Source organism: Pteronotus mesoamericanus, unplaced genomic scaffold, assembly GCF_021234165.1.
Source record: "Pteronotus mesoamericanus isolate MK-2021 breed Mesoamerican mustached bat unplaced genomic scaffold, CSHL_Meso_final contig_20, whole genome shotgun sequence".
Lineage (NCBI taxonomy): Eukaryota > Metazoa > Chordata > Mammalia > Chiroptera > Mormoopidae > Pteronotus > Pteronotus mesoamericanus.
Window position 1 is genome coordinate 65,190,880 of NW_026555085.1, and position 13,350 is coordinate 65,204,229.

The window sequence follows — 13,350 nt, forward strand, 5'->3', positions numbered from 1 at the left end:
ACTGACTTCAGGACAAAAAAACAAAAAATAAAAAAGTGAATTCTCTGTTCTCAGGGTAAAGACATAAGAAACACAATGAAACTCACATATACAATTTTAAATTTTTTAGTAGTTACATGTTAAAAAAGTAAAAATAGGTTAAATTAATTTAGAAGTATTTTCATTTAATTCAATATATCTAAAATATTACCCTTTTTAACATGTAATCAAGATAAAGGATTATGAATGAGATATTTTACATTTTTTTCTATTACTCTTTGAAATTAGTGTGCATTTTACATTTACAGCACCTCTCACTGTGGATGCAAAATTTTTTATGGAAATACTTGATCTGTATTTAGGTACCATAAAATTTACAGTTGAAAATAATTTAACATGCCTGTTTTTGTAAATTTAAAATTCAGTTCCTAGACATGTAAGCCAAATGTTAACTTCTCAATAGCCACATTGCTAGTGGTTACCATATTGATAGCACAGGTATAAACAACAAAAAATACTCTAATTTCCACCTACTGCCAGTCAGATAATGTGTTCTTGAGTTGGGTTTTCTCTAATAGAGATAAATTTATAGTGACTCACACATATTCTCCAGTCCATACTGTGACTGTTGTACATTTTAAAGACATACTCTTAGTTTTTGGCATACAATCTGCAGTGAAGGTAACTGGGTGATATAGAGATTATGTGAACAAATGAACTGTAGCAAGCACTAACCCACTGAGCCAACCAAATAGAAAATACAAGTAAATTTTGGAATAGGATATAACATTCCACTATAACAATCGGAATAAGATATTTTTCTAATAGTTAAAACAATTTTTAAAAAAGATTTTATTTATTAATCTTTAGAGAGAGGGGAAGAGAGGGAGACAGGGAGGGAAACATCAGTTGCCTCTTGCACGCCCCCTACTGGGGACCTGGGCTGCAACCCAGGCATGTGCTGTGATGGGGAATCAAACTGGCGACCTTTTGGATTGCAGAATGATGCCCAATCCACTGAACCACACCAGCCAGGGCAAAACTATTTTCTAATTTTAGCTTCTATAAATTGAATTTCAGTTATAAGATTTGTGAAAACTGAAACCACAAAGCAGACTCAGTAACCAATGTTTGCTTTAGAAGTTTCTCTTAGTTTATATAAATATATAAATAGATAAAATAGTAAAAATTATAAAAACAGAATGATTAACAGGTATAGAATTCAATGTATTACCCCCTCAGTAAAAAATTTCCATACCTATTCCATAGCATAAAATATAGGAGTTAAACAGTGTATGTGTCCTTACTGTTGCAATTTTACCTCATGTAATGCTTTTGCATCTTGTAAGTTTTGTATGCTGACTTTGAAACCGTAAGTATTGTTTAAAGATGGTCCATCAATCTGAGAAGTTTCTTTCTTTGGGGTATTTACTGCTGCAAACTGATTCTATTAAAAAAACACAACACATAGCCAGAAAAATATAAATGAGCAATCATTTTCTTTTTTTCGACTACTTATTCCTAATAAAATAATATGCTTTATGTGTTAAGTAATATATGATAAACTAATATTATTTCTTTAAGCCCAAAAAGAAACCATAAGTATTTTATTAACATTCTTTTCATGCTAGTAATTCAAGATACCAGAACTAGATATATGTAGAAATAGCTGATATAATTTGTAAGCAAACCATATGTTGATCTTTGAATTTACAAGCCTCAAATACTGAAAATAATAGTCTTGTGGAGACGTTGACATTTATACCACATGGACATTTATCTTGACCTTTACTGGAAATATGACAAGCAAGCAAGGTATTTGCAATGAGTTTGGCTAAAGTTTAAAAAAGGTTTGAAATTTTCCATTTGTATTTTACCCTAACACAACATATGTTTGAAAGATGAGTTAAAACATAAATAATCTTCAAGGGATTAGAAAGAATTGAATCTTTCTATTTTTTAAAAAATATTTTTTCTGATTTCCAAATCCATTAACCATTTATGTTCACAACAAACTGGTACTTGTTTTTAATATAAATACCTTGTAATTCAACAATATTGTTTTAAAGAGAAAAGTTTTAAAAAGGTATTTATAATCTCAAAATAGAAATACTAAAATATATTTTATGTAGTTCATGATATTTATGAGAAGTGGATAATATGGAAATGATTTATATCATATATTTCCAAGGATACATGTCTAATGTATACTTTTTTCACATAACTATATATTTGAAGTTTTACAATATTTTTAGTATTTGAATAAAGATATTTATGGTTTTTCAGAGTTTTAATAGTAATGTTGTTTCTTTTGTTATTTAGTTACATGAACTGAAAAAAAAAATCAATAATGTTATTTGAGAAAAAATAAACCAAGAAAAAGGATATTTTTGGTGGGATCAAAAATCACTTACTTGAGCTCTGCTGTCATTGGATTGTTCTGATTTTGCCAGTAATCAGTTAATGTATTTGTATCCTCATAATCCACATTTTGGCTATCATATTCACTTTCTCTGTAATATTTGTATTTACATATAAGAATCTTTTAGATCCCAACAATAACAACAAAAAAAAACTAAAAAAAAAAAATTAGGCAATTTCTTGTTGTCTCAAAGACATGTAAATAAAATGATGTAAAAATATATTAAATTTTTTTTAAAACTGAGACACAAAATTATCAATTATCTAACTGAAATCTAAGAATTAGAATGGATCTTCCACTGATCATTAAATATGTTTAGCATAGTTACCTTTGTTTGTGTTAAAAATACTCTTCTACGAGCGTCAGTATTACTTCCTTTCTTATGACTCAATTTCTGGGTTTTTGGTTCTGTAGAAAGAAATTTCATATTTAATATACATATTAAAATTACGTGCTTCCATTTTTAAAATTTTTTGTTCTAAATTAGTATTATTCTATAAATTCCCTCCAAAGACTTAATAAGTAAAACTAATTTATTTCAATCTTCTGATCCCCACCAAAATAACTTAAAATTTTTATATATTTAGATAAAAAAATTTAGATTTTAATTATTTATTCCTTAGTCATTATCTTAGGGAATAATTTAATTCATTTATTTACTTATTTATCAAGTATTTATGATGATAAGGAAAAGACCCAGTCTATATCCTCACGGGGTCTAGAGAGAATTGGACATTCATTAAATACATATAGAAAGATAAAAATTATAACTGGGGTAAATACAACAGAAGGGAATATAAACTGGAAATTTTTATATATGTAGGAAGGCTTTTTGAGAGGAAATAGAAAATTAAACAGTATTAAGAAGGCATAGCATGGAGATTTTCCCTGATTACAGAGCAAAAAATGTAGAACTTGCTAAGGGTAGATAAGAAGGCTATGGTAGAAGACGAGGTGAGAGATGATGACAGCTTGGCCTAAGGTTACGGTGGTAGCAATAGAGGTAGGGAGATTTGTGTAATTTAGGAAACTAAGAGGTTACAGGACTTGGTAATGGACTAGAAACCAGAGGATGGACAGTGAGGAAATCGAGTAGGTGTTAACAAATAAATCCCATGTTTCTGACTTGTGTAACTCAGTGACAGAGAGATGGTGGTACTATTCATTGAAATGAGGAAAATTGAAAGATTTCTATGTGTGGGCATGTGTGTTAGGTGCTTGGTGGTAAATGTTTAATAGTGAGATCATGAATTGATTTTCATAAATACTGACCTTGTGGTGTCTTTGAGCATTCAAGTAAAATTGCCAAATTGGCAGCTGGATATAGTGTTCTGAAACTTAAAAGAGAGTTCTGAATGAAAATTTAAATTTGTGAGTTATCTGTAGTAATCTTGTGGGCAGGAATTAGATAATTTAGGGAGAGAATATAAAGTAGGAGTAAAGAAAGCTTAAGGGTAAGCCTTAACAAATCCCAGCATTTAGATAATAACTGAGAACATGAGATAAACTTCAAAGGAAAGCAAGCAGGAAGAGAGGAGTAGGAGAAAAGCCAAGGGGAGAAAAGAAGGAAGGTGTGGTCAATAAGGCAATGGCTGCTTAGAGGGTATGTGATAGAATACTGAAAAACATCCAAAGGCTTTAGCTACATGAAGGTTATTGAGAACCTTTGCAAGAGCCATACTGGTGATATTATGGGGGCAGAGTCCCGATAGAGTAGGTTGAGAACTGAGTATGAGGTAAAAAAATGTATTGTCAAATTAAAGAAATCTAAAAAATTTGGCTTTCGAGGAGAGGAAAAAGAGTAGAAGCTGACAGGTCTAAGGTGAAAGCAGTTGTTTGGCTTTGTTTCTATTTTAAAGGGTGGGAGACTTGGGTACATATTAATGGGAAAATGAAACAGGAAAAAGGTATACAATGAGAAAAATCAATTTGAGAAGGTAAGGTTTGTTAGAGGGCTCCTATGGTTCACCCAGAAGCAAGAGTGTAGGATGAAAGCATATGTAAGTAACTTCACATATGCTTTCAAAGCAGTTTCCATGTGATGACGTCTTTCAAAGACATGATAAAATAACACTTTTTAGCTAAAATTTCATTTAAAAAGCCCTTATTTTCATTAGCATAGTCTAATATTATTTTCATTTTTAATCTTTGAAGAACAATTATGACATCTTTCTGTTATTTATAAACTTACCTGTTGATAAAGGGCTAAGGCCAGTTGCTTCAGGAAGTCTTCCCAGAAGTTTTCTCTGTATGATTGGTGTACTATGAAGGCAAAGTGACTCACATATCCCAGTTTTTGCCCTAACGTTAATTGGAGATATCACTAAAGGCTCCCGAGGCTCATTGCAGGGGCTTTTCTGTATATCATCTTTTACTGGCTTTAGGAAGTTCTCAACAGTCGGAGAACATGGTTCCTCTACTGGTGATAAGGGTCTGCCATCTCCATTCAACGTTTTGGAATCTGGGGATGTGGCTTGTTGCCAAGGTGGAATTACTGGAGAATCAGGAGAGCTGTAACTAGAGTAATAGTCACCATCATCTTCATTTTTCTCAGGATCATTTGCAGAAAAAACTGGTGGCAGCATCTGACTTTCACTTGCAGTTTGACTGCATTCTGTGGTTGGAACTTGTAAAGCAATCTGAAGAGTATCAACATCTTCCTTACTATGTGCCGTAGTAGGGTGTATGTGGGGAGTTGTATCCATTTTTGGAGGCACTGCAGGTTTGTCATCTGGGTTAACTGAAGAGCTGAAGTTCTCAGCAGATTTTACAATTCCAGCTGGCTCAGTTTTAGACAGTTTCTTGGAACGTTCGTATTCTTCTTTGGCTTGAAGCCATACTTGAACCAGTTGTCGACTTGGGGCGCATTTACAAGGCATAATCACAATTTTCTTATCTTCTACCACTTTATGGCTATTACTTGACCCTTTATTGACAAATGCTTGGCCACTGCGAAGGGGTGACCCTGGTCTTGGGTTTTGAGTCATTGCCGAGAATGCTGTTTTCCACAAACGAAGTCCTTCCAAGGAAAAGTCCCCCTCAAACTCAGCTAGGTCATTTGGAAGTCGAGTTTCTACCATGAGAAGCCGTCCGCCGATCTCCCTATAAACAACATATTTTAGAACAACTGTTTTTTGTCTCAAAGAGCAATTATTAAAATATTTAGCTCCCTACCTTAGAGACTTTTAAAGTTCCTTTTGGAGTCTTAAAAATGTCCATCTCTTTCCTCCCTTTCCACACCTCCCTATGTACACATATTTTATGTAGGTATACTCTATCTTTAGTCTCAATATGCTTTTCCTTATAGGTATATGACTACTAAATTAATTTCCTTAGGAAAACCATAATTAATACCAGGAAAACAAGGCTTTTTGTTTGTTTTAAGTGTCCACAAAGACTTCACTTCCCCAAGGAGATGGTACAAAGTCATCAGATGCCTTTCTCTTAACTCATTTTAAATAATTTTCCATTGTTACCATATATAAGTAAAAACTGTGGAAGAATTTGTCATCAGATACTACATACCTGGATTTTATCTATAGCCTCTCTCTACATTCTCCAGTATTTACAGTAGTTTAGCAAAGCCAGTTGGTTCAAACAAATCTTTGTGCCCGCTCACATGCCCCCCCCAATCCCTCAAATTAAAAAAAAATCACTCACAATTAGGGTAAATTATCATAATTCTTTCTCTTCTTTACACGGCAAGGTTTAACACACACAAAAAAATTAGAAGTTGGCAGAGCCCACAGAATGCACAGCTTAAATATGTGTATGTGGGGAACCACTAATTAAAAAGTAGCCTAGTTTAGTTTCCAATAGTTTTAAATATTAAGCTAAACCTCTCCCTTTCTCTAACAAATCCATTGGTACTATCCCTGCCTTCTGCAGCAGCATAAAAGAAGTCTTTGTTTTCTTCCTTCTGGGATGTCTTTCTTTGATATGAAGATACTTTTTAGTTTTTCTCCAATTCTCTTTGGGCACGGGTTCCCAAACAAAACTCAATGAACTAGATTCTTTTTTTTTCTGATTTGGCATTGAAGGAGGAGCATCAGGGTTACTATCATTCCTTTTCCCCTTTATATGGAAAGATTTTGGCCCTTACTAGTTAGCTCCATGTGCAACCATTCATCTAGTCTGTAAATTTTCTTAGTAAGTCCACAATTATGAATAGTTTTCACAATGATATACTACTTATGTAACCAGGATCTAGCACCTTCCCTGTCCCCACCTCCAGCTAAGTGAAAAATTAAAAGCAGAATTATTGCTACTAAAGAAATTGAATACATATGCCATGTGACCATACCCAATGTAGTATTTTGATACAGAAATCATAATGAAACCAAAAATAAAAAATGATGTGTGGTAAATTCAACTTCCTTGAATATTGCCTGTAGTATGGTAATTGCTACAACTCATTTCAAAATATATACCAAGAGCCTTGAATTTTGCAGTTAACCTACTTTTAGGGCTATAAGAAAAAACTCCAAAATACAAGAAATGCTTTATGAAGAAGGCACTAATTACATAATTAGCTATAGTGGCAAAACAGAGAACAACGTTTCTGTACAGTACTATACATGAGAATATTATACAGCCATTAAAATGATATTTAAAGAAGTTTTTAAATTTAGAAAATGTTTATAAAATTAAGTAAATAAATCTGGATACAATACTGTGTCTACAGTAAGGTCACATTTCATAAAACAAAATAAAAACTATATGTACATTTTTAAAAACTTAAATCTATTATAATATTATTAGTAATTGTCATAATTAGGAAAATGGTGTGATTTTTGTCTTCTTTTACTTCCTATATTTTCTAAAATATATAGATTTATATAAAACAAAATTGCTTTTCAAAAATAATGACTATCATCCTTCTATTTCAGCTGCAGATAAATGTCAAAGTTAGACCACAACTATACAGAGTTAATGACCAGCACATAAGTTAACTAAGAATTTAAAAATGTTTAAGGCTGAGGTAGGAAAAAAAACTTTAATAAAAAAAAAAATACAGGGTCTGGCACAAATGATGCCCCTTTTTTTTATTACAAAATCTTTTATTACAAAATCATAAGCATGTAATTCTATAACATAACAATATCACACCCAAGCACACCATACAACATTTTAGGTGAAATGTTCTAAGTAAAACTATAAATTATTACACCCATATTATTACCCTATCATTCAAACAGGTGTTACTTCTGGCGCACCCTGTATATAATGATTACTAATAAAGTCAAAGCCCCCCAAATGATGGAAATAAATGTCTAAGGAACAGATATTTGCATATTCTGGCAGTGAAATAAAGAGAGGAGTCCCATTCATGTTAGAAGACCACTTTAGGGGTATTAAGCAAAACAAACCAAAAAACAGTATGTGTGCGTTTGTGCCTGTCCTTTACTTCAAGTCCTTAGAGAAGGAATCTTTTACCCTATATTTATGATCACTTTTTAAAAAATCCTCACCTAAGGATATATTTATTGATTTTAGAGGGAGAGGAAGTAGAGTCGTTGTTGGGGGGGGGGGAGAGAAACAATGATGTAACAGAAATATCAATTGATTGCCTCCTTTACATGCTCTGACCAGGAACTGAACCTGCAAACTTTTGAACCACCCAACGAGGGCTATGGTTGCTTTTTCTCTCCCCTTTCTTAAAGGACTATTGCAGGAATTACTGCTAATCTGCTGGGTAAAAGCCTGGCATTCATTGTAACCTTTTTCTAGGGTCAGGAATATGGTGCTGCTAAAGGTCAGTGCATGAATGCAGTGTAGTCTCTTGCTTTAGTTGCCTCTTTACATCTCTGTCCACCATTTAGACTAAGCCGGATCTGCCTCAGCAGTTCTAGCCAACCTCCTCTGCTTCTAACTGGGTGGCTGAAATGAATTGCCTCTCTCTCTGAAACTGATTAGGTAAATGAGATCAAGGACATAGAGGGCATCACTTAAATCTGAATGAAGCCATATACCCCAGCTTAGCTCTCGTTAGATATGCTCTATCTTGGTGACACAGGAGGTACAGTATACCTTCTTAACTATTAGTTTATAAATAAACTAGTATTGCAGTTCCTGCCCATTTTGCTATTAGCTGTGTGTATCTGTTTCTTACTTCTCTGAAAAGATTGTTAAAAGAAGAGATAATGGGAAGTTAATTCCACTTTGCACCCTTAATAACCATACAAACTAACAACAGTAACAATATGACTGAAGAGGCTGCTAATAAGTGGGGGGTGTGTGTGTATATATGAAACAACTTAATTTTCATTTAGAGATGTATATCATAAGAATACTTAAAATATATCTATGCTCATTTTCACTTTTAAAAAAGTTTTAAATGAGTTTACCATTTTAGAAATAAGTAACATTTTAAAAATGATAGCTATAATGCTTTTCAAGTATTATGACATCCTTCTTCTTAATGTGGAATCATGTCATAGAGCTTTGCATTTCTAATCCTTAACAGAGACACAATAGATCCAAAACCAATACTCATCCATTTAAAGAACTTTCTGTAAGTGCAAGCATTCAGCTGTTCTGTGAATTTTCTTAACAAGTCCATAATTATGAATAGTTTTCACAATGATACACTACTCACAAATACAGTACCAGTCAGAAAACTACCAGTCAAGTACCAAATGTTATATACACTATAATTATTCAGAGAGACCCAAGGGGAAAATATAATTCTGATTACCTGGGCTTTTGTGGTACATCAGAAGGATTACTGCAAAATGGTTCCTGGTAAATAGTTTCTGAAAGGTCATGATCCAACAAGGTTGCCATAATTTCTTCCCTACTTGGTGGGGACATAAGTGGTTTCAGAATGTGAGCAGTTCGAGAGGTGAAACTGCCATTTTTAGATTGTGAGGGAGAGCTGGTAGACCTTGGTGAACTGTCAGGAGTTGGTGTCAATATATCATTATTTCTTGAAACATACAATTCTAAATCCTCAGAGGCTGCATCCACAAGTTCACCATCAGGGGAAGATAGTACTGTAGTGAAAGAGGCATTGACTGAGTCAAGAGACTGTCCCATTTCTTTTCTGGTATGACCTTGAATCCAGTCTGAATTGCCAGGCTGTGAGAGGCTAAAAAACACTTCTTTGCTTACTGAACTCCTATTCAATCTGGATTTTTCATTTAGACAGTCCTCTGCCTGCTGGACACAGAAAGAATCCATTATTGAATTAGACCGAGTTGTTAGAGAATGGAAGCTATTTTTCCACTGGTTGTGGCGATGATTCTCATTGCTTTCTATGGGTGATTTGTCGAATAGTTCAGGACTTAGAGTGCCAGATCTAATCCATGAGGTTGAGTCTGAGGCATGATGTTTGTCTTCATCACACTTCTGGTTATCGTGACTTAGAAACTCAGTTTTTTCTATAGTTTGTCCTGGGAAAAGATCCTGAACTGCATCACTTAGGAACTTCTGAGGCAAATTCTGATCAGCTGGGACAAACTGACTCCCAGAATAAAAGCTACAAAATCCAGTCTGACCAATTGTATTAATATCAAAATTATAATTATGTTCAGGAGATAAGCTATCTTCAAGTGAATAACAACTTTCAAAACCTGGATCTGAAAAAAAGATGGGACTATCATCTGACAGGGAGTTATCCAACTGGCCAGGGTTTTGTAAATTTAGGGAGTCTACTTTAAGAAGTTTGGGGATTTTTTCTTTAGGCTTTGTACTTCTGGGAGTTCGAGGTTTTCTTGGAGATGTTACTGACCGCGTTCGCTTAATTGTTTTGTTATGCTCAAGGGGAACAGAAATATTTTTGTTTGGTTGATGTTTATTGGATAATGGGTCTTGCAAAATATTTGCATTTTGTGCTTTCTGCTGTCTTTTCTGTAACAATTCTTTTAGAACTGCCAGTCCTGACTGTCCTTCCCCAAATGCTGAAGGTGTTGACACATTTTGACTTTTACACTGAGAAGGTGCTTTGGTTTGTGAAACTGCTTCTGACAATGACCTCTGTTTTACCCTTTCAGGTTTAAAATTTGACATACCTAAAATAAAGCCTCTTTGTTTCTGTTCCCATGCTATTTGTTTGATCGGACTTCTCAGGGAAGTCACAAAGCAGTTATTAGGCATCTGGCTTTCCTCTGATGCTACATTTCCTGGAGAACAAGTTTCACTGGGCTTTGACTGTTCTGCCATGCACACAAGCTGCTGCTGACTGTCTTTGCAATGTAAAAAATTAGGGACATACGCCTGGTCTGGCTTTGATTCTAGGGAATTACGATATTCATTTAACTTTCCGATAGATGACAAATAGTTTTTTTGTGTATTTGCGTTCTCTTCCGTCTTTGGAGACATTATACCCGAAGATATCTGTGTATTCTGTGCAACCTGAGACAAATGGTTTGAAAGGTCAAATATATTTTTTTGAATCAAGGTTGATTCCTTTAGAGTAAACATAGCACTTTGATTATGAGATCTTTGAACATTAATTTTTGAGATTCCAGGTCCCAAAGAGTTACAAACAACTGATGGATGCAATTCATCTCGAGAACTAGGGAATGTTTGCAAATCTACAGGTTTCTTGCTTTCTAAGAAAGAAGAAAAGCAGCCGGATAAATTCTGTTGTGCATGAATTCCAGTGGTTTGAGGAGCAGAAAGGGAGTGATCTATAGCAGAGCCCATTACTGACACATCTTTCTGTTTAAAAACTAGTTGAGAATCTCCAGAACTATGTGAGGTTTCAGACATATTCTGATGTTTCAGCACAAACTTAACTTCAGCACTAGACTGAGATTTTAGTTTTTCATCTTTAAGTGTTATGTGCCTTCTCGGCGTACTTTTTTCATTTGTTTTTTGTTTCTGTTTTGCTCTCAGTTTCTTTTTCCCATCATCTACTACTTTATTTGTCTGATTTCGTTTGTTCCTTTTTTTAGGAACTACAGAAGGATTAACAAGCTTTGTTTTTGATTTCTTCACCTGCGTTCTTGCTCGGCTATTTTTTTCTATGCGGGAATTAACAGTCTTGCTATTATATGCAGTAGGACCCTTAAAAAGCATTGCTTCTTTATCTGCCGCAGCCATAATTTCTTCAGCTCTTGGATCTGTGGGAGACCAGCAGCGAGGTGGAGAAGAATTTATGGGACTTGTGCTTCTCTCAGAAAGAAAACCTAGTTTAGACATAACATCACTGTAATTCAAGTCACAGTCTTCGGTTTCAGCATTATAAGATGGTGAGGGAGGAGAAAGAATAGCATGTGTACGTTTCTTCCGGAAAGACAAAGTTCTTTTAATATTTTCGCTATTTGTCCTTTGTTGCTTACCAGTTTTTTTCTTAGCAGATTTATGTTTAGTTTTTCTTCGGTGACTTTTCTTTGGTGTTAGTGGATAAATGGGATATTTGGTTGCAGGGGAGTCAGGAACTTTTGGCCAAAAATCCTTCAAAGGTGCAAGCTTTTTATACAGTTCCATTTTTTCCTCTGTTAATATTACCTGTTTTTCTTTAGAGTCTATTTTTCCTAGCTTCACAAGCATATTTTTTCTCCCTCTAAATCTATTAATAATAATATACTTTATGATGACAGGGGGCAGCTTTTTAGACATTTTTCTTCGTTTTCGAGATTTGAGAGTTCCATCTAAACTTTCACCAATTTCCATGGGATGAGGTAGGCTACTTTTTGAGTTGTGTGTTACAAAACTTGACTCACTATCTTCAGTCTCATAATTTACCTTGCGTTTGGCTCTAAGTGTGTATTTATTTCCATACAATCCAAAGGACTGTTCAGTTTCTAAGGTTCCATCTCCAAAGTGACAATCTATAAAACTGTCTGTAGGTGTTTTATTTTCGACAGCTCCGCGGGTGACCTTAGTTAAATCACTGGCCAATACATTATTATTCTTCTCAGAATTACCACTACAAGGATTATTTTGTATATAATTATCTTTTGTGCATCCAGTCTCACCAGTTTTGGTAGAAGTCTCGTGGTGACCTACAAGTTTCTTTTTATTCATTTTTAACCGGGATTGTTTATTACTGGGTTGCAGTTTATATGTGACAGGAGAGAGTTTCTGTGGTCTACTCAGACAATTAGACAGAACAACACTTGGAAAAAACATATAATGTGCTGCTTGCTGGCTGAGGTTTGGCTTTTCTGTTTTATGCTCTTGAAATTCTTCATATCTAATTTTAAGTTTATTTAGTCCACTTTCATCAGCAATGCTATTAAGAGAATGTACCATAGTTCTATTCTCCCCTGAGCATGATAGCAATTCACAATTTTCAGTTAATGATGAAGGGAAGAAACTGTTTAGAGCTGTGCTGTTTCCTTTTTCATTTCCTTCAGACAATTTATTTTTTGAATCACTTAAGTCACAAAAGTTGAAAGAATTTTTGCCCAATGTACTTTCGCTAGTGTGACGGTTCATATGTATAAAGGGAGCATCCTTATCGATTTTTCTAATGTTTGTATACTTTCTACTTGGTACTTGTCTTGTAACAGATGGAATATCTTCTTCATAATCAAAAATACTACTTTCACAGGAAGATACTGGGAGGATATCTTTTTTACTACTTTCTTTATGAGAGTTTTCTGAATGGACAGTACTGCTTAAAGATGCAGGGTATTTCATAGAGTAAGTGCTTTCATTTGTGAAAGAAGCAACTGAATGATCTACACCTTTTTCTGTATTGTTTGGCTGTGAAAGATCTTCAATTAAATCTTCCTTGTTCAAAACATGGGAAGAAAGGGCACTTGTGTGTTTACACTGAAAGGTAATCTTAGCAGAAGATGGGGGTTCTAACGTAGCAGCATCTTTGTGAAAGAGGGAAGGTTTTACTGAAAGCTTGCTTGTTGCAATCACAGAAGAGTGGGTTCTAGAATTTTCATTGTCCAATGGATTGTCTGAAATGAGGGGAAAAAGAACTTATTTCACTTTACCTCTTAACTTTTAAAATATTTTCCCATATCATGATACTATTGCCATAA

General features: G+C 34.2%; 1 protein-coding gene across 2 annotated transcripts in view; it reads right to left on the reverse strand.

Annotated features, from left to right (window-relative positions):
- REV3L (REV3 like, DNA directed polymerase zeta catalytic subunit) overlaps positions 1 to 13,350 on the reverse strand; it is a 154,701-nt gene that overhangs the window by 47,260 nt on the left and 94,091 nt on the right. For both annotated transcript variants that reach the window (XM_054569835.1, XM_054569836.1), the window contains exons 13-16: positions 9,099 to 13,266; positions 4,593 to 5,503; positions 2,730 to 2,809; positions 1,301 to 1,426 (exon numbers count right to left, since the gene is read on the reverse strand). In XM_054569835.1, coding sequence (XP_054425810.1) covers positions 1,301 to 1,426; positions 2,730 to 2,809; positions 4,593 to 5,503; positions 9,099 to 13,266 — 5,285 coding nt within the window. The remainder of the gene's footprint in view (positions 1 to 1,300; positions 1,427 to 2,729; positions 2,810 to 4,592; positions 5,504 to 9,098; positions 13,267 to 13,350) is intronic.